The sequence below is a fragment of the Oncorhynchus mykiss genome, chromosome 21, assembly GCF_013265735.2.
Source record: "Oncorhynchus mykiss isolate Arlee chromosome 21, USDA_OmykA_1.1, whole genome shotgun sequence".
Lineage (NCBI taxonomy): Eukaryota > Metazoa > Chordata > Actinopteri > Salmoniformes > Salmonidae > Oncorhynchus > Oncorhynchus mykiss.
The window spans coordinates 53,821,167-53,843,227 of NC_048585.1; the positions used below are offsets into that span (position 1 = coordinate 53,821,167).

The 22,061-nt window shown below is 44.9% G+C and overlaps 1 protein-coding gene across 10 annotated transcripts in view; it reads left to right on the forward strand.

Annotated features, from left to right (window-relative positions):
* The window catches only part of LOC110500727 (ankyrin 2b, neuronal), a 155,324-nt gene that overhangs the window by 85,163 nt on the left and 48,100 nt on the right, over window positions 1-22,061 (forward strand). For 5 of the 10 annotated variants that reach the window (XM_036958185.1, XM_036958193.1, XM_036958188.1 and 2 more), the window contains 10 exons: window positions 4,876-4,974; window positions 5,110-5,208; window positions 5,448-5,546; window positions 5,647-5,745; window positions 5,980-6,052; window positions 16,138-16,279; window positions 16,681-16,768; window positions 18,038-18,141; window positions 20,776-20,811; window positions 21,828-22,052. In XM_036958185.1, the coding sequence (XP_036814080.1) occupies window positions 4,876-4,974; window positions 5,110-5,208; window positions 5,448-5,546; window positions 5,647-5,745; window positions 5,980-6,052; window positions 16,138-16,279; window positions 16,681-16,768; window positions 18,038-18,141; window positions 20,776-20,811; window positions 21,828-22,052 (1,064 nt within the window). Of the gene's footprint in view, window positions 1-4,875; window positions 4,975-5,109; window positions 5,209-5,447; window positions 5,547-5,646; window positions 5,746-5,979; window positions 6,053-6,549; window positions 6,625-16,137; window positions 16,280-16,384; window positions 16,397-16,680; window positions 16,769-18,037; window positions 18,142-20,775; window positions 20,812-21,827; window positions 22,053-22,061 lie in introns of all 10 variants that reach the window. The other 5 variants (XM_036958184.1, XM_036958186.1, XM_036958187.1 and 2 more) reach the window with 2 other exon arrangements.

The window sequence follows — 22,061 nt, forward strand, 5'->3', positions numbered from 1 at the left end:
GATAGATGTGCAGAAGATGAATGTGCAAGTAGAGATACTGGGGTGTAAAGGAGCAAAATAAATAAATACAGTATTGGGATGAGGTAGTTGGATGGGCTATTTACAGATGAGCTATGTACAGGTGAAATGATCTGTGAGCTGCTCTTACAGCTGGTGCTTACAGTGAGTTAAATAATCTGTCTGTAAACAATTGTTGGAAAAATTACTTGTGTCATGCATAAAGTAGACGTCCTAAACGACTTGCCAAAACTATAGTTTGTTAACAAGACATTTGTGGAGTGGTTGACAAACGAGTTTTAATGACTCCAACCTAAGTCTATGTAAACTTCTGACTTCAACTGGATGTTATATCCTTGTATTGCTAATACTGTGTCATCAAAGGAATTACCCAAGTGAGTCTCAGAGATGGCTAATGTATGAAAATGATCTGATCTTAGCAAGTTATTTATTTCATGAACCTCATTTCTGAGGCGGTATATTAATATGGGCTTTTGTAGCCCTTTCCTTGGTAGCTTATCAGAGATAGACATAATATGGAAAACAAGAGAAAATAAAACATTCAGCAATCAGTTGGTGTGTGTAAGTGTGTGTGTGCTGTGGGGTTGAAACTACGAACCCACAGGCTTGGCTCACTCATCCCTTCCAGGCTTTTGGGAGGGAGGGTGAACAATGAGCCTGTTATAACAGATGTCCCTACGCACCATGTCCCCATGCGCTCTGGCAGCTTTCATGGCTGTGATAAGCTCTTTCATCTTCTGGCGCACAGCTTCAGGATAGTCCTCGTTTCGGTACATTCCTCTCAAGTTCTTGGCTTTTTCCAGAACTACCTTGTCCTATAACCTCAGGAACTTGTCTACTATCGGCCTGGGCCTGTCACCTGTGCCGGTGGGGGTTTTCCAGTCCTGTGGGCGCGCTCCACCTCAATCTTCCTGTGATCCATCTTCAGTTTCTCAGTGATAATTTCCCTCACTTTGTCCTCGGATTCCATCCAAGTCTCATGTGGAGATTCTGCAATTCCGTCCACAACAATGTTGTTCTGATTTCTCCGTCATTGTTATCATTAGGTCACATACAGAACTGATGTCCTCTCTCAATGACTAACAGATTGCTGTCATCTTGCTGTTCTCCTGTTTAAACCCATCAAGCTGACCCTGGGTGAACTGCAAACTGTTCTTCAGGTCCTGGACCTCTCTGGTCAGATCGCCCATTATTTTATTACTCCACCAATATTTGGACACTATTTTGATGTTGTTGTAACAACTGTTTATAGAACTCTTTTTGTTTGTTTAAAAGATCCTTCACCTGTGAGAGACACCACTATCCTCAATGGTACTCCTACCAGCTTTGGTCTTTGTCATGGTAGGAATGTAGACTGTTACTCCTCGCAGTTCCAGACAGGGCAGGTCACAAGGCAGAGGGAAACACCAACAAACAGCAAGGATTCAAACAGTCACACTCCCGAGTCAATCCGTGGTCCTAGCCACAAGGGCTTTGGCTCATCACACTCTAGCGACTCCTTGTGGCGGGCCGGGCGCCTAAAGGCTGACATCGGTTGTCAGGTGAAAGGTGTTTCCTCCGACACATTGGTGCGGCTGGCTTCCGGGTAAAGTGGGCGGGTGTTAAGAAGCGCGGATAGGGGGGTCATGACTCGACTTTCGCCTCCCGGGCCCGTTGGGAAATTGCAGCGATGAGACCAGATGGGAATTGGAGAGAAAAAGGGTGTAAAATATGAAAGATACAACAACAAAAAAGATAGGCTAGCGTATGTGCCAACAATGATAAGCTACTTCTCTGGAGAAAAATAGACATGCAATTGTTCCTTGTAATAGAGTGAACGTCCTAGACCTTAATGTGATGTTATATAGTATGTTGACAATTATTCAAAAATAAGTCAGTTAATGTGTAGTTATTTTGCAAAAGAAAACCATAACAAAGATATGTGTTTTAATGCATGCCACCGGAGAAATGATAAAGGACCTACATTCATACAGTTTCTTAACTGTGTCCAGCTTGCTAATAATCACTGAAATCGAAGCTAGACATTCAGGGAGCATTGCAAATTCCAAAAACAATGGATAAAACGATGGATGGAGGCACATTTTATGCGAATGTAAAACAAAATCTGTGCGGACCTCCGAACCTCGTTGAAGACCGAATGTGTGTGTGTTACATTTACCGGAAAACGTTATTCCGTTTATCGTTCAATGTTTTATTACGTTCACAGGCAAGTTATTACAGTGGCAAGAATAAGTATGAGAACCCTTTGGAATTACCTGGATTTCTGCATAAATTGGTCATAAAATTTGATCTGACCTTCATCTAAGTCACAACAATTAGACAAACACAGTCTGCAATAAACAGCAATAAACTCAACCAAACATTTTTTGTAGTTGCAGATCAAACCTGCACAACGGTCAGGAGGAATTTTGGACCATTCATCTTTACAAAACTGTTTCAGTTCAGCAATAGTCTTAGGATGTCTGGTGTGAACCGCTCTCGAGGTCATGCCACAGCTTTTTAAATCGGGTTGAGGTCAGGACTCTGACTGGGCCACTCCAGTAGGCGTGTTTTCTTCTGTTGAAGCCATTCTTTTTGTTGATTTACTTCTGTTTTTTGTGTCATTGTCCTGTTGCATCACCCAACTTCTGTTGAGCTTCAGTTGGCGGACAGATAGTCTTACATTTTTCTGCAAAATGTCTTGATAAACTTGGGAATTCATTTTTCTGTCGGGTGTTAAGAAGCGCGGATAGGGAGGTCACGACTCAACTTTCGCCTCCCATTTTTCCGTCGATGATAGCATGTTGTCCAGGCCCTGAGGCAGCAAAGCATCCCTAAACCATGGTGCTCCCTCCACCATACTTTACAGTTGGGATGAGGTTTTGATGTTGGTGTGATGTGCCTTTTTCTTCTCCACACATAGTGTTGTGTGTTCCTTCCAAACAACTCAACTGTAGATTCATCTGTCCACAGAATATTTTGCCAGTAGTGTTGTGGAACATCCAGGTGCTCTTTTGCAAACTTCAGATGTGCTGAAATGTTTTTTTTGGACAGCAGTGGCTTCTTCTGTGGTGTCCTCCCATGAGCACCATTCTTGTTTAGTGCTTTACGTATCGAAGACTCGTCAACAGAGATGTTAGCATGTTCCAGAGATTTCTGTAAGTCTTTAGCTGACACTCTAGGATTCTTCTTAACCTCATTAAGCATTCTGCACTGTGGTCTTGCAGTCGTCTTTGCAGGATGGCAACTCCTAGGGAGAGTAGCAACCGTGCTGAACTTTCTCCATTTATAGACAATTTGTCTTACTGTGGACTGATGAACATCAAGGCTTTTAGAGATACTTTTGTAACTCTTTACAGCTTTATGCAAGTCAACAATTCTTAATCAAAGGTCTTCTGAGATGTATTTTGTTTGAGGCATGGTTCACATCAGGCAATGCTTCTTGTGAATAGCAAACTCACATTTTGTGAGTGTTTTTTATAGGGCAGGGCAGCTCCAACCAACATCTCCAATCTCGTCTCATTGATTGGACTCCAGGTTAGCTGACTCGTGACTCCAATTAGCTTTTGGAGAAGTCATCAGCCTAGGGGTTCACATACTTTTTTTCAACCTACAGTGTGAATGTTTAAATTATGTATTCAATATAGTCAAGAAAAATACAATAATTTGTGTGTTATTAGTTTAAGCACACTGTTTGTCAATGTGAAGATCAGATCAAATTTTATGCAGAAATCCAGATAATTCCAAAGGGTTCACATACCTTTTCTTGCCGCTGTACATAAAAAATCAGAAAGTTATTACAAATAGAAAAGATTATTACATTTAGCAGTGTTATTACAATTAGCAGTGTTATTACATTTAGCAGTGTTATTACATTTAGCAGTGTTATTACATTTAGCAGTGTTATTACATTTAGCTTTGTTACAAGTACTCAGTTGTGATTACAGAGCTCCTGCATGGCTTACGAGAATGTAGCAGGAATTAAGTTAAAAGAGGGATGGAGAGCTATTTCATGGCTATTTTAGGAACAGTAAGATTGCTGGTGCCCAGTGCTGTAGATGGATGAGTCACAGCGAGGGATGTGGGAGGTTAGTACACTGCCGTGACGACCATGGATCCTACTTAATTATCCCTGTCTGTAAGCGAAAGCGAGACACACACCTGCTCGCATGCACGCACCTACACACGCTTATAGACATGCACATACTAAACATGCATACGCTTATGAGTACAGGACATGCACACAAACACATGTGCTCACATACGCACACAAACACACATGCACGCACACACACAAGCACACACTTTATAGTCCCGCTCAGACACACATTGTCTTAGACCTGTAGATCAGGCACGCAGGGCCGTCAGTCAACCTCCTCTATCGCCATTTATCACAGGGATTTGTTTCAAGCAGAAACCCCCGATTTATTCCTCCTTAAACCGTTTTCCAATCCGCTCATTCTTCATCCAGCTCTATCACTGAACCCCAGACAGACCTGAGTGGATGTAGATATATCACTGCTGTACCAGACTCAGTCTGCATTGTCATATATACTGTACCGACGACAAATGCAAACTATCTCACTGATAACACCTGGTGGAGTGTATCTGCACTCTGCATGAGTGAAACGGGTCATAAAACCCAAGTACCCAATCTCACATTTCCTCCCCTGTCAACGTGTCAATTCCTGTTTTGGTGGTAAAGGTCGCCTGTCACTCAAAACTCCCTCAATATTTAGGGGAACCATGTAACCTAATGTAACCACATACAGTATCTATGGACAATCTTCTGTCTATAGTTACACTATACAGTGTGCTAATTGATTGATGGATTTAGAGATGTGGTGAGTAACATATTGTAACATATTGTCCCTTCAGAGTGGCCTCACCTCCCTCCATCTTGCTGCCCAGGAGGACAAGGTGGTTGTCAGTGAGATACTGGCTACACATGGAGCCAACCTGGACCAGCAAACTAAGGTATGGACAGAACTTACATTCATTTAATTTGAGCATAGAATGACCATTCTACTGGAAAGATACAAGGCAGTATTATTTATCTTTGATAATGTTAGTAGATGTGTTTAGACACTGTGATTTATTTTTCTCCCCCAGTTGGGCTACACTCCACTGATTGTAGCATGTCACTATGGAAACGCCAAGATGGTCAACTTCCTCTTACAGAACGGTGCTAGAGTCAACGCCAAAACGAAGGTAATAAACCATACACAAAACTGCCACAGTGCATTTATAATGGGGTTTGTTGCATATCGAAAAGCATAAGAAAGGTGTATATAGTGTGTGATAAAGCACTTAAGAACTTTTTCTCTGTGTTATGAATGTCAATACATGCTTTTCTTTAACGGCGTGCTAGCCCAAGGGTTCACGTTTGAATATCTTAAATGTCCAGGCCTTGCCAGACAGTCATTAAAGTCAGTACTTTATCTTCTCAGAATGGGTACACTCCCCTCCACCAAGCAGCACAGCAAGGAAACACACACATCATCAATCTACTGCTGCAGAATGGCGCTAAGCCCAACAACATCACTGTGGTGAGTGGACTCGCTCCTGAACACACCACACACACACACACACACACACACACACACACACACACACACACACACTTATGTCTTTCTCCCATCCTAACAGAATGGTAACACAGCTCTGGCCATCGCCCGGCGACTGGGCTACATCTCTGTGGTGGACACACTCAAGGTGGTCACCGAGGAGATTATTACCTCGACAACCGTGAGTCATTCAACTATCTCAGTCCAACAGCCCTTCACATCTAGTCTGAAATCACAGTATTTACACATGGTGTTTATTTAGCCTGTGAGGGGCAAATCCTAACTTCCACTTGAGTTGAATTTTCACTTAATTTTGCATTAATGTCAATAGTAGACTAAGTGACAATTTGACTGAAGTTAAATGTAGGATTTGTCCCTCAAATTGTAACGGAATTTGTCTGTTTATGTCGTCTAGACGGTGACAGAGAAACACAAGATGAACGTTCCTGAGACCATGACTGAAGTCCTGGATGTCTCTGATGAGGAGGGTGAGTTTGACACTTGATCCAGTCACTAGCCTACTGTATATGACCAGCACCATATATAGAGACAATTATTCTAAACTTCAGTCTATTTATGTGGTTCATTTAGTGGTTTGACCTACTAGCACCTCTGTAGGCCTGACTTCCAACTCTGTCCCAGTTTCCCTGTATACTCTATCTAGAACCTAAAATGGTTCTTCAGCTATTCCCATAGGAGAACCCTTTGAAGAACCCTTTTTGGTTCCAGGTAGAACCGTTTTGGTTCCAGGTAGATCCCTTTTGGGTTCCAGGAAGAACCCTTTCCACAGCTTATACATGGAACCCAAAAGGCTTCTACCTGGAACCAAAAATGGTTCCCCTATGGCGATAGCCAAAGACACCCTTTTTATAAGAGTAGACAACTCATTCAGCCTGCCCCAAGTCCTTCCCGTTTCTCCACAGCCCAATCCTAGTGTGTGTGGGTTGTGGTCAGCTAGTTTCTCACTGTACTGTACACTGTACAGGCCTGCAGACTGTACCCACAGGGCTGAAACAGAATGAGGATGCTGTTCTGTCAGATGACTCCATGGATTTAGAAGGTACACCGTGTCAAGGTTGCCGTGGTGAATGCTATTGACGAGTGTGTGGCGGATTGTTGTGGTCGTGGTAATTCGCATGGTGTGAGATTCCTCTGCAATGGTTGTGTATAACAAGCTGTCATGGATGAGTCTTAAGAGTATATACTTGAACCTGCACCAACCTCAACCACTGTTGGTTGGGGGTTTTGATTCACACACAGTGCGGTGAAATCAAGATTGTGATATACACATTTAGGGCCACTTGTCTAAATGGGAAATACTGGATATCATTGCGAAAAGCATTAGTGTGGACAACAAACTACATTGACACTAATGATGTCTGTGTCCCATTGAATGTTAATGCGACAGTGATTTTGTTTTGAAACGCTCCTTGATAAACAGCTAGGGGAAGCAGTGGTTTTAAAAGCATTTTACTATTCAGATCCACCATGCTCTGAGCCCTTAATAAATGCTACCCCGTACAGTGTGTCATTAAACGTCTAGCAAAACACTCTAAGACCCCCACAGGCCTCACACGACTCGTCTGGAGGTCCCTGCTACCAGTTGAAAAAAAGAATGGAAGTATATATGGAGACTGTTTAATGCCAAAAAGATGGGGTTAAATGCAAAACACTTGTCTGTAAACAACCCTGGAAGATAGTTTCACCCTAAGCTGTTTCAAATCCCCACCCTGAAATGCTGTGAACTCATATGAGATCTCATATCACATGCCATGGCCCGGAGAGCCTGAATTACAGTATGTAGGCTGGGGAGAAGTGAGAAAGGAAGCAAGAAAATTTCCCAGGACATAAACATATCTGATAAGCTTAAATTCTTCACTGTATCTAACTACACTGTCCAATTTACAGTAGCTATTACAGTGAAAGAATACCATGCTATTGTTTGAGGAGAGTGCACAGTTATGAACTTGAAAATGTATTAATAACCCAATTAGGCACATTTGGGCAGACTTGATACAACATTTTGAACAGAAATGCAATGGTTCATTGGATCAGTCTAGAACTTTGCACATACACTGCTGCTATCTACTGCTGCTATCTATTGGTCAAAATCTAAATTGTGCCTAAGCTGGAATAATACAGTCTGGCCTTTCTCATGCATTTCAAAGATGATGAAAAGAAAAACGAATGTTTTTTTCTTTGTATTATCTTTATCTCTATGGAAAGATGAGACTATCACAAACATTTACATGTTGGTTGTTTTGCTCTAAGACGCCCACAGGCCTCACAAGACTCGTCTGAAGGTCCCTGGTACCAGTTGAAAAAAATGTATGGAACTACAGTTGAAGTCTGAAGTTTACATACAGTTAGGTTGCAAGCCGAAGAACACCATCCCAACCATGAAGCACAGGGTTGGCAGCATCATGTTGTGCGGGTGCTTTGCTGCAGGAGGGACTGGTGTACTTCACAAAATAGATGGCATCAAGAGGCAGGAAAATTATGTGGATATATTGAAGCAACATCTCAAGGCATCAGTCAGGAAGTTTAAGCATGGTCACAAATGGGTCTTCCAAATGGACAATGACTCCAAGCATACTTCCAAAGTTGTGGCAAAATGGCTTAAGGACCACAAAGTCAAGGTATTGGAGTGGCCATCATAAAGCCCTGACCTCAATCCCATAGAAACTTGTTGGGCAGCCAAAATTGTTGGGCAGGCCAAAATTCACCCAATGTCTTGTGGGTCGCTTGTGGAAGGCTACCCAAAACATTTAACCCAAGTTATACAATTTAAAGGCAGTGCTACCAAGTACTAATTGAATGTATGACAACTTCTGGGAATGTGATGAAAGAAATAATAGCTGAAGTAAATCATTTTCACTACTATTATTCTGACATTTCACATTCTTGAAATAAAGTGGTGATCCTAACTGACCAAAGACAGGGAATTTTTACTAGGATTAAATGTCAGGAATTATGAAACTGAGTTCAAACTGAGTTCCTTCTCCAAGATCGCATAGCAGTTCAGACGTCTTTTGTCCTCGTCTTGTCGTGTCCTGTATATATATATATATTTACAACTTTTTTCACATACATTTTATTTTTATTTTCCATCAACTCATCTTCTAAACACTCTCCTGCAACCAGCCTCACCAATTTATATTTATAAAAAATTATTATTTACCTCAGATCTGTAATCCTCCAAGAAGCTAGCCAGAAACTCCAAGAAGCTAGCCAGAAACTAGCCAGAAGCTAGCCAGGAGCTAGCCCAGAAGCTAATCCAGAAGCTAATCAGAAGCTAGTTAGCTTCTTTACTGGCAAATCGTTAGTATTCAGCTAACCACGGTTTGTGGTCATCAGCTATCCTTTAGCTCGAAAATCTATCGCCAGTTTTGTACGGCGCAGCGCGGCTCGGAACGGAACATACCGGACCAATTTTTCTCTCCATGTCCCTGGATTTCAACTGCTCTCTGGACATTCATACCCGGATCTCACAGCTAGCTAGCTGCTATCCGTGTGACAGTCGGCTTTCGTCGATTCCGGAGCAAACATCGATTGTTCCGGTGCTAGCCAGCTCCGTCAATCACTCCTGAGTTCCATCATTCACTCCTGGGCTGCAGTCACCTATCCGGACCCGTTTCACTGCCTACGCGGAGCCCCACCGGGCCTTCACAACTGGACTGCCGACGTTATCTACCTGAAGGAGATCCGGCTGGCTCCTCTGTCGCGACGTTACCTGAACGCCCATCTGCGGCCCGCTAACCGTTAGCTGTCTTACCGGCTGCTATCTGAATAGACAATCGGACAATTTATTTATTTTTATTATTATTATGTTTTCTTCTCGGGCCTCTATAACTATATCTATTGTTCTTATTTTTGTTGTTGTTGTGTGATTTGGATTAATCCCCTCGACCTCACGGAACCCCACTAATCTACTGACCGAACGCAAGAGGTGGCTAACAACAGACTCCATCCTATGCTAGCTTGCTACCGGTTGGCTTGGCTAGCTGTCTAAATCGCCGTGACCCTCAACCAACCTCTCCACTCACTGGACCCTTTTGATCACTCGACTAAGCATGCCTCTCCTTAATGTCAATATGTCTTGTCCATTGCTGTTCTGGTTAGTGTTTATTGGCTTATTTCACTGTAGAGCCTCTAGTCCTGCTCACTATACCTTATCCAACCTATTAGTTCCATCACCCACACATGCAATGACATCTCCTGGTTTCAATGATGTTTCTAGAGACAATATCTCTCTCTTCATCACTCAATACCTAGGTTTACCTCCACTGTATTCACATCCTACCTTACCTTTGTCTGTACATTATACCTTGATGCTATTTTATCGCCCCCAGAAACCTCCTTTTACTCTCTGTTCCAGACGTTCTAGACGACCAATTCTTATTGCTTTTAGTCGCACCCTTATTCTACTCCTCCTATGTTCCTCTGGCGATGTAGAGGTGAATCCAGGCCCTGCAGTGCCTAGCTCCACTCCTATTCCCCAGGCGCTCTCTTTTGACGACTTCTGTAACCGTAATAGCCTTGGTTTCATGCATGTTAACATTAGAAGCCTCCTCCCTAAGTTTGTTCTATTCACTGCTTTAGCACACTCTGCCAACCCGGATGTTCTAGCTGTGTCTGAATCCTGGCTTAGGAAGACCACCAAAAATTCAGACATTTTAATTCCAAACTACAACATTTTCAGACAAGATAGAACTGCCAAAGGGGGCGGTGTTGCAATCTACTGCAAAGATAGCCTGCAGAGTTCTGTCCTACTATCCAGGTCTGTACCCAAACAATTTGAACTTCTACTTTTAAAAATCCACCTCTCTAAAAACAAGTCTCTCACCGTTGCCGCCTGCTATAGACCACCCTCTGCCCCCAGCTGTGCTCTGGACACCATATGTGAACTGATTGCCCCCCATCTATCTTCAGAGCTTGTGCTGCTAGGCGACCTAAACTGGAACATGCTTAACACCCCAGCCATCCTACAATCTAAACTTGATGCCCTCAATCTCACACAAATTATCAATGAACCTACCAGGCACCTCCCCAAAGCCTTAAACATGGGCACCCTCATAGATATCATCCTAACCAACTTCCCCTCTAAATACACCTCTGCTGTCTTCAACCAAGATCTCAGCGATCACTGCCTCATTGCCTGCATCCGTAATGGGTCAGCGGTCAAACGACCTCCTCTCATCACTGTAAAACGCTCCCTGAAACACTTCAGCGAGCTGGCCTTTCTAATCGACCTGGCCGGGGTATCCTGGAAGGATATTGACCTCATCCCGTCAGTAGAGGATGCCTGGATATTTTTTTTAAATGCCTTCCTAACCATCTTAAATAAACATGCCCCATTCAAGAAATTTAGAACCAGGAAAAGATATAGCCCTTGGTTCTCCCCAGACCTGACTGCCCTTAACCAACACAAAAACATCCTATGGCGTTCTGCATTAGCATCGAACAGCCCCCGTGATATGCAGCTGTTCAGGGAAGCTAGAAACCATTATACACAGGCAGTTGGAAAAGCCAAGGCTAGCTTTTTCAAGCAGAAATTTGCTTCTTGCAACACTAACTCAAAAAAGTTCTGGGACACTGTAAAGTCCATGGAGAATAAGAACACCTCCTCCCAGCTGCCCACTGCACTGAAGATAGGAAACACTGTCACCACTGATAAATCCACCATAATTGAAAATTTCAATAAGCATTTTTCTACTGCTGGCCATGCTTTCCACCTGGCTACTCCTACCCCTGTCAACAGCACTGCACCCCCAACAGCAACTCGCCCAAGCCTTCCCCATTTCTCCTTCTCCCAAATCCATTCAGCTGATGTTCTGAAAGAGCTGCAAAATCTGGACCCCTACAAATCAGCCGGGCTAGACAATCTGGACCCTTTCTTTCTAAAATTATCTGCCGAAATTGTTGCCACCCCTATTACTAGCCTGTTCAACCTCTCTTTCGTGTCGTCTGAGATTCCCAAAGATTGGAAAGCAGCTGCGGTCATCCCCCTCTTCAAAGAGGGGGATGCTACAAACTGCTACAGACCTATATCTATCCTACCATGCCTTTCTAAGGTCTTCGAAAGCCAAGTCAACAAACAGATTACCGACCATTTTGAATCTCACCATACCTTCTCTGCTATGCAATCTGGTTTCAGAGCTGGTCATGGGTGCACCTCAGCCACGCTCAAGGTCCTAAACGATATCTTAACCGCCATCGATAAGAAACATTACTGTGCAGCCGTATTCATTGATCTGGCCAAGGCTTTCGACTCTGTCAATCACCACATCCTCATCGGCAGACTCAACAGCCTTGGTTTCTCAAATGATTGCCTCGCCTGGTTCACCAACTACTTCTCTGATAGAGTTCAGTGTGTCAAATCGGAGGGTCTGTTGTCCGGACCTCTGGCAGTCTCTATGGGGGTGCCACAGGGTTCAATTCTTGGACCGACTCTCTTCTCTGTATACATCAATGAGGTCGCTCTTGCTGCTGGTGAGTCTCTGATCCACCTCTACGCAGACGACACCATTCTGTATACTTCCGGCCCTTCTTTGGACACTGTGTTAACAACCCTCCAGGCAAGCTTCAATGCCATACAACTCTCCTTCCGTGGCCTCCAATTGCTCTTAAATACAAGTAAAACTAAATGCATGCTCTTCAACCGATCGCTACCTGCACCTACCCGCCTGTCCAACATCACTACTCTGGACGGCTCTGACTTAGAATACGTGGACAACTACAAATACTTAGGTGTCTGGTTAGACTGTAAACTCTCCTTCCAGACCCATATCAAACATCTCCAATCCAAAGTTAAATCTAGAATTAGCTTCCTATTTCGCAACAAAGCATCCTTCACTCATGCTGCCAAACATACCCTTGTAAAACTGACCATCCTACCAATCCTCGACTTTGGCGATGTAATTTACAAAATAGCCTCCAATACCCTACTCAACAAATTGGATGCAGTCTATCACAGTGCAATCCGTTTTGTCACCAAAGCCCCATATACTACCCACCATTGCGACCTGTACGCTCTCGTTGGCTGGCCCTCGCTTCATACTCGTCGCCAAACCCACTGGCTCCATGTCATCTACAAGACCCTGCTAGGTAAAGTCCCCCCTTATCTCAGCTCGCTGGTCACCATAGCATCTCCCACCTGTAGCACACGCTCCAGCAGGTATATCTCTCTAGTCACCCCCAAAACCAATTCTTTCTTTGGCCGCCTCTCTTTCCAGTTCTCTGCTGCCAATGACTGGAACGAACTACAAAAATCTCTGAAACTGGAAACACTTATCTCCCTCACTAGCTTTAAGCACCAACTGTCAGAGCAGCTCACAGATTACTGCACCTGTACATAGCCCACCTATAATTTAGCCCTATCAACTACCTCCTTCCCAACTGTATTTAATTTATTTATTTATTTTGCTCCTTTGCACCCCATTATTTTTATTTCTACTTTGCACATTCTTCCATTGCAAAACTACCATTCCAGTGTTTTACTTGCTATATTGTATTTACCTTGCCACCAAGGCCTTTTTTGCCTTTACCTCCCTTCTCACCTCATTTGCTCACATTGTATATAGACTTGTTTATACTTTATTATTGACTGTATGTTTGTTTTACTCCATGTGTAACTCTGTGTTGTTGTATCTGTCGAACTGCTTTGCTTTATCTTGGCCAGGTCGCAATTGTAAATGAGAACTTGTTCTCAACTTGCCTACCTGGTTAAATAAAGGTAAAATAAAAAAAATAACTTTCGACTTCAACTGTACACTACCGTTCAAAAGTTTGGGGTCGCTTAGAAGTGTCCTTGTTTTTGAAAGAAAAGCATATTTTTTTGTCCATTAAAATAACATAAAATTGATCAGAAATACAGTGTAGACATTGTTAATGTTGTAAATGACTATTGTAGCCGGAAACAGCTGATTTTTTTATGGAATATCTACATAGGCGTACAGAGGCCCATTATCCACAACCATCACTCCTGTGTTCCAATGACGCGTTGTGTTAGCTAATCCAAGTTTATAACAGAATGAGGAAAACTGTGCTTCTGATTAAATAAGCACTAAAACTTGCCTTCTTTCGACTAGTTGAGTATCTGGAGCATCAGCATTTGTGTGTTCGATTACAGGCTCAAAAGGGCCAGAAACAAAGACCTTTCTTCTGAAACTCGTCAGTCTATTCTTGTTCTGAGAAATTAAGGCTATTCCATGCGAGAAATTGCCAAGAAACTTAAGATCTCATACAATGCTGTGTATTACTCCCTTCAATCTGCCTCTAACCAGAATAGAAAGAGTGTGAGATGCTTCACAAGTCCTCAACTGGCAGCTTCATTAAATAGTATCCGGAGAACACCAGTCTCAACGTCAACAGTGAAGAGGAGACTCCGGGATGCTGGCCTTCCCGGAGTTGCCTCTCCACTGTTGACGTTGAGACTGGTGTTTTGCGAGTACTATTTAATGAAGCTGCCAGTTGAAGACTTGTGAAGCATCTGTTTCTCAAAATAGATACTCTAATGTACTTGTCCTCTTGCTTAGTTGTGCACCGGGACCTCCCACTGCTCTTTCTATTCTGGTTAGAGGCAGTTTGCGCTGTTCTGTGGAGGGAGTAGTACACTCTTCCAGGCTCTGTCATGGCTCTTACACTTCGAACACACCGACAGCGTCGTTGCGCAAAATAGTACGGAGCTTCGTCTGAATATGTATATAACTAAAGTTCAACATTCACCTTCTGCTACCATTTCTGTCAAGCTGTGTACGCATATAGTCTGATGCAAACGTTTGATAAATCCAACATGTGCACCACACCCAACGCACTACAACTGCCTCTGCAACGCAATGCCGCAAGGCAAACACAGAGTTTCATTGGAAATTTATGTAATTCTGGTGTACCAAAAAATGCCATGACGCTGTCGGTGTGTTTGAAGTGTTAGAGTTTGTGCGTTTATGGCCAAACAGTCACCTCATAACACCTCATTACAGATATGGACAATTTGTTATGCTATTGACACAGGGACTTCTCTCTCTGCCTACAGGCAGTGGTTATGCTATTGACACAGGGACTTCTCTCTCTGCCTACAGGCAGTGGTTATGCTATTGACACAGGGACTTCTCTCTCTGCCTACAGGCAGCGGTTTTGCTATTGACACAGGGACATCTCTCTCTGCCTACAGACAGCGGTTATGCTATTGACACAGGGACTTCTCTCTCTGCCTACAGACAGTGGTTATGCTATTGACACAGGGACATCTCTCTCTGCCTACAGGCAGCGGTTATGCTATTGACACAGGGACATCTCTCTCTGCCTACAAGCAGCGGTTATGCTATTGACACAGGGACATCTCTCTCTGCCTACAAGCAGCGGTTATGCTATTGACACAGGGACATCTCTCTCTGCCTACAGGCAGCGGTTATGCTATTGACACAGGGACATCTCTCTCTGCCTACAAGCAGCGGTTATGCTATTGACACAGGGACATCTCTCTCTGCCTACAGGCAGTGGTTTTGCTATTGACACAGGGACATCTCTCTCTGCCTACAGACAGTGGTTATGCTATTGACACAGGGACATCTCTCTCTGCCTACAGACAGCGGTTATGCTATTGACACAGGGACATCTCTCTCTGCCTACAGACAGTGGTTTTGCTATTGACACAGGGACATCTCTCTCTGCCTACAGGCAGCGTTCATGCTATTGACGCAGGGACATCTCTCTCTGCCTACAGGCAGCGTTCATGCTATTGACACAGGGACATCTCTCTCTGCCTACAGGCAGCGTTCATGCTATTGACACAGGGACATCTCTCTCTACACACAGGCAGCGGTTATGGTATTGACACAGGAACGTCTCTCTTTGCCTCTCTGCCTCACTTGTTCTGTCAGCCTATCCTACAGTACGCTACCAGCTGTACGCCAAGGGCTGTATACCCTTTTCACACTAGGCTGCCAACCTAAGCGGTACTGTACCGGCTCAGACAATTTCTTTTCACGCTGTCCTTTCCAGTTAATTTCCGCTAATTTTGTGGGGTTTTTAGATGGCCAGCCCAGTACAGCTTGGCTCAGTTTGGTTCAGCTCTGTATTGTGAAAAGGGTATTATTGATTCTGCCCCCTGCTGTTCAGTAGTGGTAACAGCAGCAGTAGAGCTTTGTAACGTGGACACATGACAGTTCTGACCTCTGTGTCTCCAAGCTCATCTGTAGTGTTCACACGCGCTTTTATGTGATGATGAAGAGGGAGGATGATCATGTATGAATGTGTGTGTCTGTACGTGTGTAACTCAACCTCATGTCAGTTTGATTGTGCACATTCACATCCCAGGTAAGTGCTCGCCCCTGAGTAGTTACTCCTGCTGAGCGCACACCAAATCACAATGTCCCCTTCCCCAGAATGATCCTATCTTCTTCCATGGTCCTCACACATCTGCTCCCCCTTTCTTCCTTTCATTCTTTCTTTCATTCTTTCTTTTTCTCTTTCTTTCTTTCTCTCTCTCTCTCTCTCTCTCTCTCTCTCTCTCTCTCTCTCTCTCTCTCTCTCTCTCTCTCTCTCTCTCTCTCTCTCTCTCTCTCTCTCCCAGGTGATGACACTATGACAGGGGACGGAGGGGAGTATCTGAGGGCAGAGGACCTGAGGGAGCTGGGGGATGACTCCCTGCCTGGACAGTACCTGGATGGGATGAACTACCTGCGCTTTAGCCTGGAGGGGGGACGCTCTGACAGGTAGTCTATACACATACCTATGGTAGAGGAGAAGGGTGTGTGAATGCTCTAATATTTCTGATGCTCTTTCACTCATTTCTTCTCCTTCCTACCATGCTTACGCAGTCGAATCCAAAGGTATGTGCTTTTGTCTCTTTATGCTATGGTTTCTCTATGGCAGGTTTAACTAATAGATGGCCCTCTTATTGGCCCCCCTACTTTTCTGAACAAAAATTAACAAAACAATATTTGGACTTTAAAGACTGTAAAATCATCTCAAAGTTATTATAGCCTTCCATTCCTTCCTTTTAGATTACTACTTGTCATGTCTGATGGTTAGATTATTGCCATATTGGGTGGTGTTTTAGCTGTGTGTGATTTTTTCCATGGCTACCAACCTCACATTCTCCTCCTCTCCTCAGTTCGGACAGGTCCTACACTCCCAGTCACCACGGTTACTACTCTCCCAAACAGGACAGCCTGATGGACGAGATGTTAACCGGCCAAAACGTAAGTAAAGTGTTCAACATTTTACGTATTCTGCACCAAAACATGCTGTACTGTGCATTCTACAGTATGCTTTGCATTGCTCAATGCATTTGTTCAGAACAGAATATACACTGAGTGTACAAAACATTAGGAACAGTTCCTAATATTGAGTGGTCCCCCCTCCCCCTTGCCCTCAGAACAGCCTCAATTTGTCAGGACATGGACTCTACAAGGTGTCAAAAATGTTCCACAGGGCTGCCGCCCATGATGACTCTAACGTTTCCCACAATTGTGTCAAGTTGGCTGGAAGTCCTTTGGGTGGTGGACCATTCTTGATACACACCGGAAACTGTTGAGCGTGAAAAACCCAGCAGTGTTGCAGTTCGACACAAACCGGTGCGCCTGGTACCTACTACCATACCCCGTTTAAAGGCATTTAAATATTTTGTCTTATCCATTCACCCTCTGAATGGCACACATACACAATCCATGTCTCAATTGTCTCAAGGCATAAAAAGTGGATTTAACAAGTGACATCAATAAGGGATCATAGCTTTCACCTGAATTCACCTGGTCAGCCTATGTCATGGAAAGAGCAGGTGTTCTTAATGTTTTGTACAATCAGTATAGATTACTTCAATAAAATGGGTTGTAATATTTGTAAAAGCTGCAGTATTGGAATATTGAAAGACTGCCTTTAAAATGTAATTTATCTAATAGTAGAAAGTCACAAAAGGTGAGTTTGAGTAAAGATGGGGTCACCAAAGTGTCTGACCTAACACTGCAGTGTCTGACCTGACCTAACACTGCAACGTCTGACCTAACACTGCAACGTCTGACCTAACACTGCAATGTCTGCCCTAACACTGCAGTGTCTGCCCTAACACTGCAGTGTCTGCCCTAACACTGCAGTGTCTGCCCTAACACTGCAGTGTCTGCCCTAACACTGCAATGTCTGACCTAACACTGCAGTGTCTGACCTGACCTAACACTGCAGTGTCTGCCCTAACACTGCAGTGTCTGCCCTAACACTGCAGTGTCTGCCCTAACACTGCAGTGTCTGCCCTAACACTGCAGTGTCTGACCTAACACTGCAGTGTCTGACCTAACACTACGGTGTCTGACCTAACACTACGGTGTCTGACCTAACACTGCAGTGTCTGACCTAACACTGCAGTGTCTGACCTAACACTACAGTGTCTGACCTAACACTGCAATGCATTCTGTGTTCAAATGATGGTTGGCAGTGGTAGGTCAGTCCCTAACAAGCGTGTCTTTGTTGCGTGCCAGGTGTCGTCTCTTTCCAGGGAAAATGAGAAGGACTCGTACCGTCTGAGCTGGGGCACAGAAAACCTGGACAATGTGGCACTGTCTTCCAGCCCCGTCCACTCTGGGTAGGTACCGCGGGGGCACAGCAGGCACACAGAAGGGTTGGGTTTTGACTATCAAAATAGACCAAAACCTTATTTTGGTGCAAAAGGTGCAACAGTTATCTGATCTAACCTATCATGAGTACAGGTCTCCTTTGAGCCCAATGTGTTCAGCCCCTGAAGCAGCACTAGACCAGTGGTGGGTTCAGGTACCTCAAGCAGCACTACAGCAGTGGTGGGTTCAGGTACCTCAAGCAGCACTAGACCAGTGGTGGGTTCAGGTACCTCAAGCAGCACTAGACCAGTGGTGGGTTCAGGTACCTCAAGCAGTACTACAGCAGTGGTGGGTTCAGGTACCTCAAGCAGCACTAGACCAGTGGTGGGTTCAGGTACCTCAAGCAGCACTAGACCAGTGGTGGGTTCAGGTACCTCAAGCAGCACTAGACCAGTGGTGGGTTCAGGTACCTCAAGCAGCACTAGACCAGTGGTGGGTTCAGGTACCTCAAGCAGTACTACAGCAGTGGTGGGTTCAGGTACCTCAAGCAGCACTACAGCAGTGGTGGGTTCAGGTACCTCAAGCAGCACTACAGCAGTGGTGGGTTCAGGTACCTCAAGCAGCACTAGACCAGTGGTGGGTTCAGGTACCTCAAGCAGCACTAGACCAGTGGTGGGTTCAGGTACCTCAAGCAGCACTAGACCAGTGGTGGGTTCAGGTACCTCAAGCAGCACTAGACCAGTGGTGGGTTCAGGTACCTCAAGCAGTACTACAGCAGTGGTGGGTTCAGGTACCTCAAGCAGCACTACAGCAGTGGTGGGTTCAGGTACCTCAAGCAGCACTAGACCAGTGGTGGGTTCAGGTACCTCAAGCAGCACTAGACCAGTGGTGGGTTCAGGTACCTCAAGCAGCACTAGACCAGTGGTGGGTTCAGGTACCTCAAGCAGCACTAGACCAGTGGTGGGTTCAGGTACCTCAAGCAGCACTAGACCAGTGGTGGGTTCAGGTACCTCAAGCAGCACTAGAGCAGTGGTGGGTTCAGGTACCTCAAGCAGCACTACAGCAGTGGTGGGTTCAGGTACCTCAAGCAGCACTAGACCAGTGGTGGGTTCAGGTACCTCAAGCAGCACTAGACCAGTGGTGGGTTCAGGTACCTCAAGCAGCACTAGACCAGTGGTGGGTTCAGGTACCTCAAGCAGCACTACAGCAGTGGTGGGTTCAGGTACCTCAAGCAGCACTAGACCAGTGGTGGGTTCAGGTACCTCAAGCAGCACTAGACCAGTGGTGGGTTCAGGTACCTCAAGCAGCACTACAGCAGTGGTGGGTTCAGGTACCTCAAGCAGCACTAGACCAGTGGTGGGTTCAGGTACCTCAAGCAGCACTAGACCAGTGGTGGGTTCAGGTACCTCAAGCAGCACTACAGCAGTGGTGGGTTCAGGTACCTCAAGCAGCACTAGACCAGTGGTGGGTTCAGGTACCTCAAGCAGCACTACAGCAGTGGTGGGTTCAGGTACCTCAAGCAGCACTAGACCAGTGGTGGGTTCAGGTACCTCAAGCAGCACTAGACCAGTGGTGGGTTCAGGTACCTCAAGCAGTACTACAGCAGTGGTGGGTTCAGGTACCTCAAGCAGCACTACAGCAGTGGTGGGTTCAGGTACCTCAAGCAGCACTAGAGCAGTGGTGGGTTCAGGTACCTCAAGCAGCACTACAGCAGTGGTGGGTTCAGGTACCTCAAGCAGCACTAGACCAGTGGTGGGTTCAGGTACCTCAAGCAGCACTAGAGCAGTGGTGGGTTCAGGTACCTCAAGCAGCACTACAGCAGTGGTGGGTTCAGGTACCTCAAGCAGCACTAGACCAGTGGTGGGTTCAGGTACCTCAAGCAGCACTAGACCAGTGGTGGGTTCAGGTACCTCAAGCAGCACTAGACCAGTGGTGGGTTCAGGTACCTCAAGCAGCACTACAGCAGTGGTGGGTTCAGGTACCTCAAGCAGCACTAGACCAGTGGTGGGTTCAGGTACCTCAAGCAGCACTAGACCAGTGGTGGGTTCAGGTACCTCAAGCAGCACTACAGCAGTGGTGGGTTCAGGTACCTCAAGCAGCACTAGACCAGTGGTGGGTTCAGGTACCTCAAGTATAGATGCTGTTGATTTTTGGAGTTTTGAGAGAAGATTCACAACCTTTTGCAATCCTACTCTAAACCTCATCTGTTAAGCGGCTTTGGTTATGAAGAGCAGTAATGAACAATGTTAGGGCTTATTATAGACCTATTAGTGTAATACATTATGATATGAAGATACCCTGTTGTCCTCAGGCTAGCTCTTTCTGCACACTAATTGGTAACAATAAGGAAAGATAATCGCTCTTAGTTATAATGACAGAAATCCTGAATCACTAATGTTGGGCCACTGAGGATGTCTCTAAGTACTGGTTCAGTACAAGCAATATGACAAACACATATCCCTTTCTATCTATCTATCTATCTATCTATCTATCTATCTATCTATCTATCTATCTATCTATCTATCTATCTATCTATCTATCTATCTACCTCTCGCTATCTTTCTCTCTCTCTCTCTCTCTCTCTCTCTCTCTCTCTGTCTCTCTCTCTCTCTCTCTCTCTCTCTCTCTCCTTCTGTCTTATCGGGTCTCTGTTCTGTTTTCAGACGTTCCTCTCCGTGCCATGATCATGGTGACAGCAGGTGATCTACTGCACCTTGGTTTCTTCCTCTTCATCCTCCTCTTCCTCCTCCTTTCACAGTGTGCTCTCCTTCCGGGGAGATCTGTGTGTGTGTCAAAAATGCCTGAAAGGGAGTGCAACACTACTAACAGCTGTTGCCCACGTTCACCAATTCCCCCGTTTTAGTTTTCAATCATTTTGCCATTCATTTTTACACAGGCCTCTTTATAAGGGACGTAGTCCACTTTTATCAGATGGAAGACATCTTTTGCACCTAGTGCTGCATCAAAAAGTCACACACATTTCCTCATCATCATTGGTCAGCCATTGTGTCCATCTTGGTTGAATCCTGCCGACTCATGGTGGCCATTTTGTTAGTTGTTTCACTGTGTTGGATCAATTCACAGCTGCAAAGTCTTGTGTTTGTGTGTTTGATCTCCACGTTTGACGTTGTGCTTTATTGTCTACGTGTTGTAGTGTCATTTTCATGGTTTATTTACTTTACATAACATAATGGTGTCACAGGTGAAGTGTGTTAGTAGCAGCGCTATTACATTAACTGTACTACAGTATGTAGTGTTATCATCACACCCATTCCCCTCTCACTTGTGTCTTGTGTTTTTGCATGTGGGTGTGGGCATGCAGTGAAACTGTCATTCTTATGTCTGTTTTAACATGGATTCATATTTGACCGTAGTTATCAAGTCAAAAATCCGTATTTTTTCTGTAATGTACATAATGTAATGTACGTTATCTGTGTAAAGGGTAATGTACAAAGCAGCGGAGGCTGGTGGGAGGCGCCTATAGAAGGAGGGAGTCGTTGTAATGGCCGGAATGGAATAAATGGAATGGTATCAAACATATAGAAACCACGTTTGACTCCGTTCCATTAATTCCATTCCAGCCATTACAATGAGCCTGTCCTCCTATAGCTCCTCCCGCCAGCCTCATCTGGTACAAAGAGACAATGCCTAAATAAAAAACATTATATTTTTGTTTTGTAAACATAATATCTTTCCCCGCCCATTCCCTTCACAGCTTCCTGGTTAGCTTCATGGTTGACGCCAGGGGCGGAGCCATGCGAGGTTGCCGCCACAACGGCCTGCGCATCATCATCCCACCGCGGAAGTGCAGCGCTCCCACGCGGGTGACCTGCCGGCTGGTAAAGAGGCACCGCCTGGCCACCATGCCTCCCATGGTGGAGGGAGAGGGCCTGGCCAGCAGGCTGATCGAGGTGGGGCCTGTCGGTGCCCAGTTCCTCGGGTAAGATAC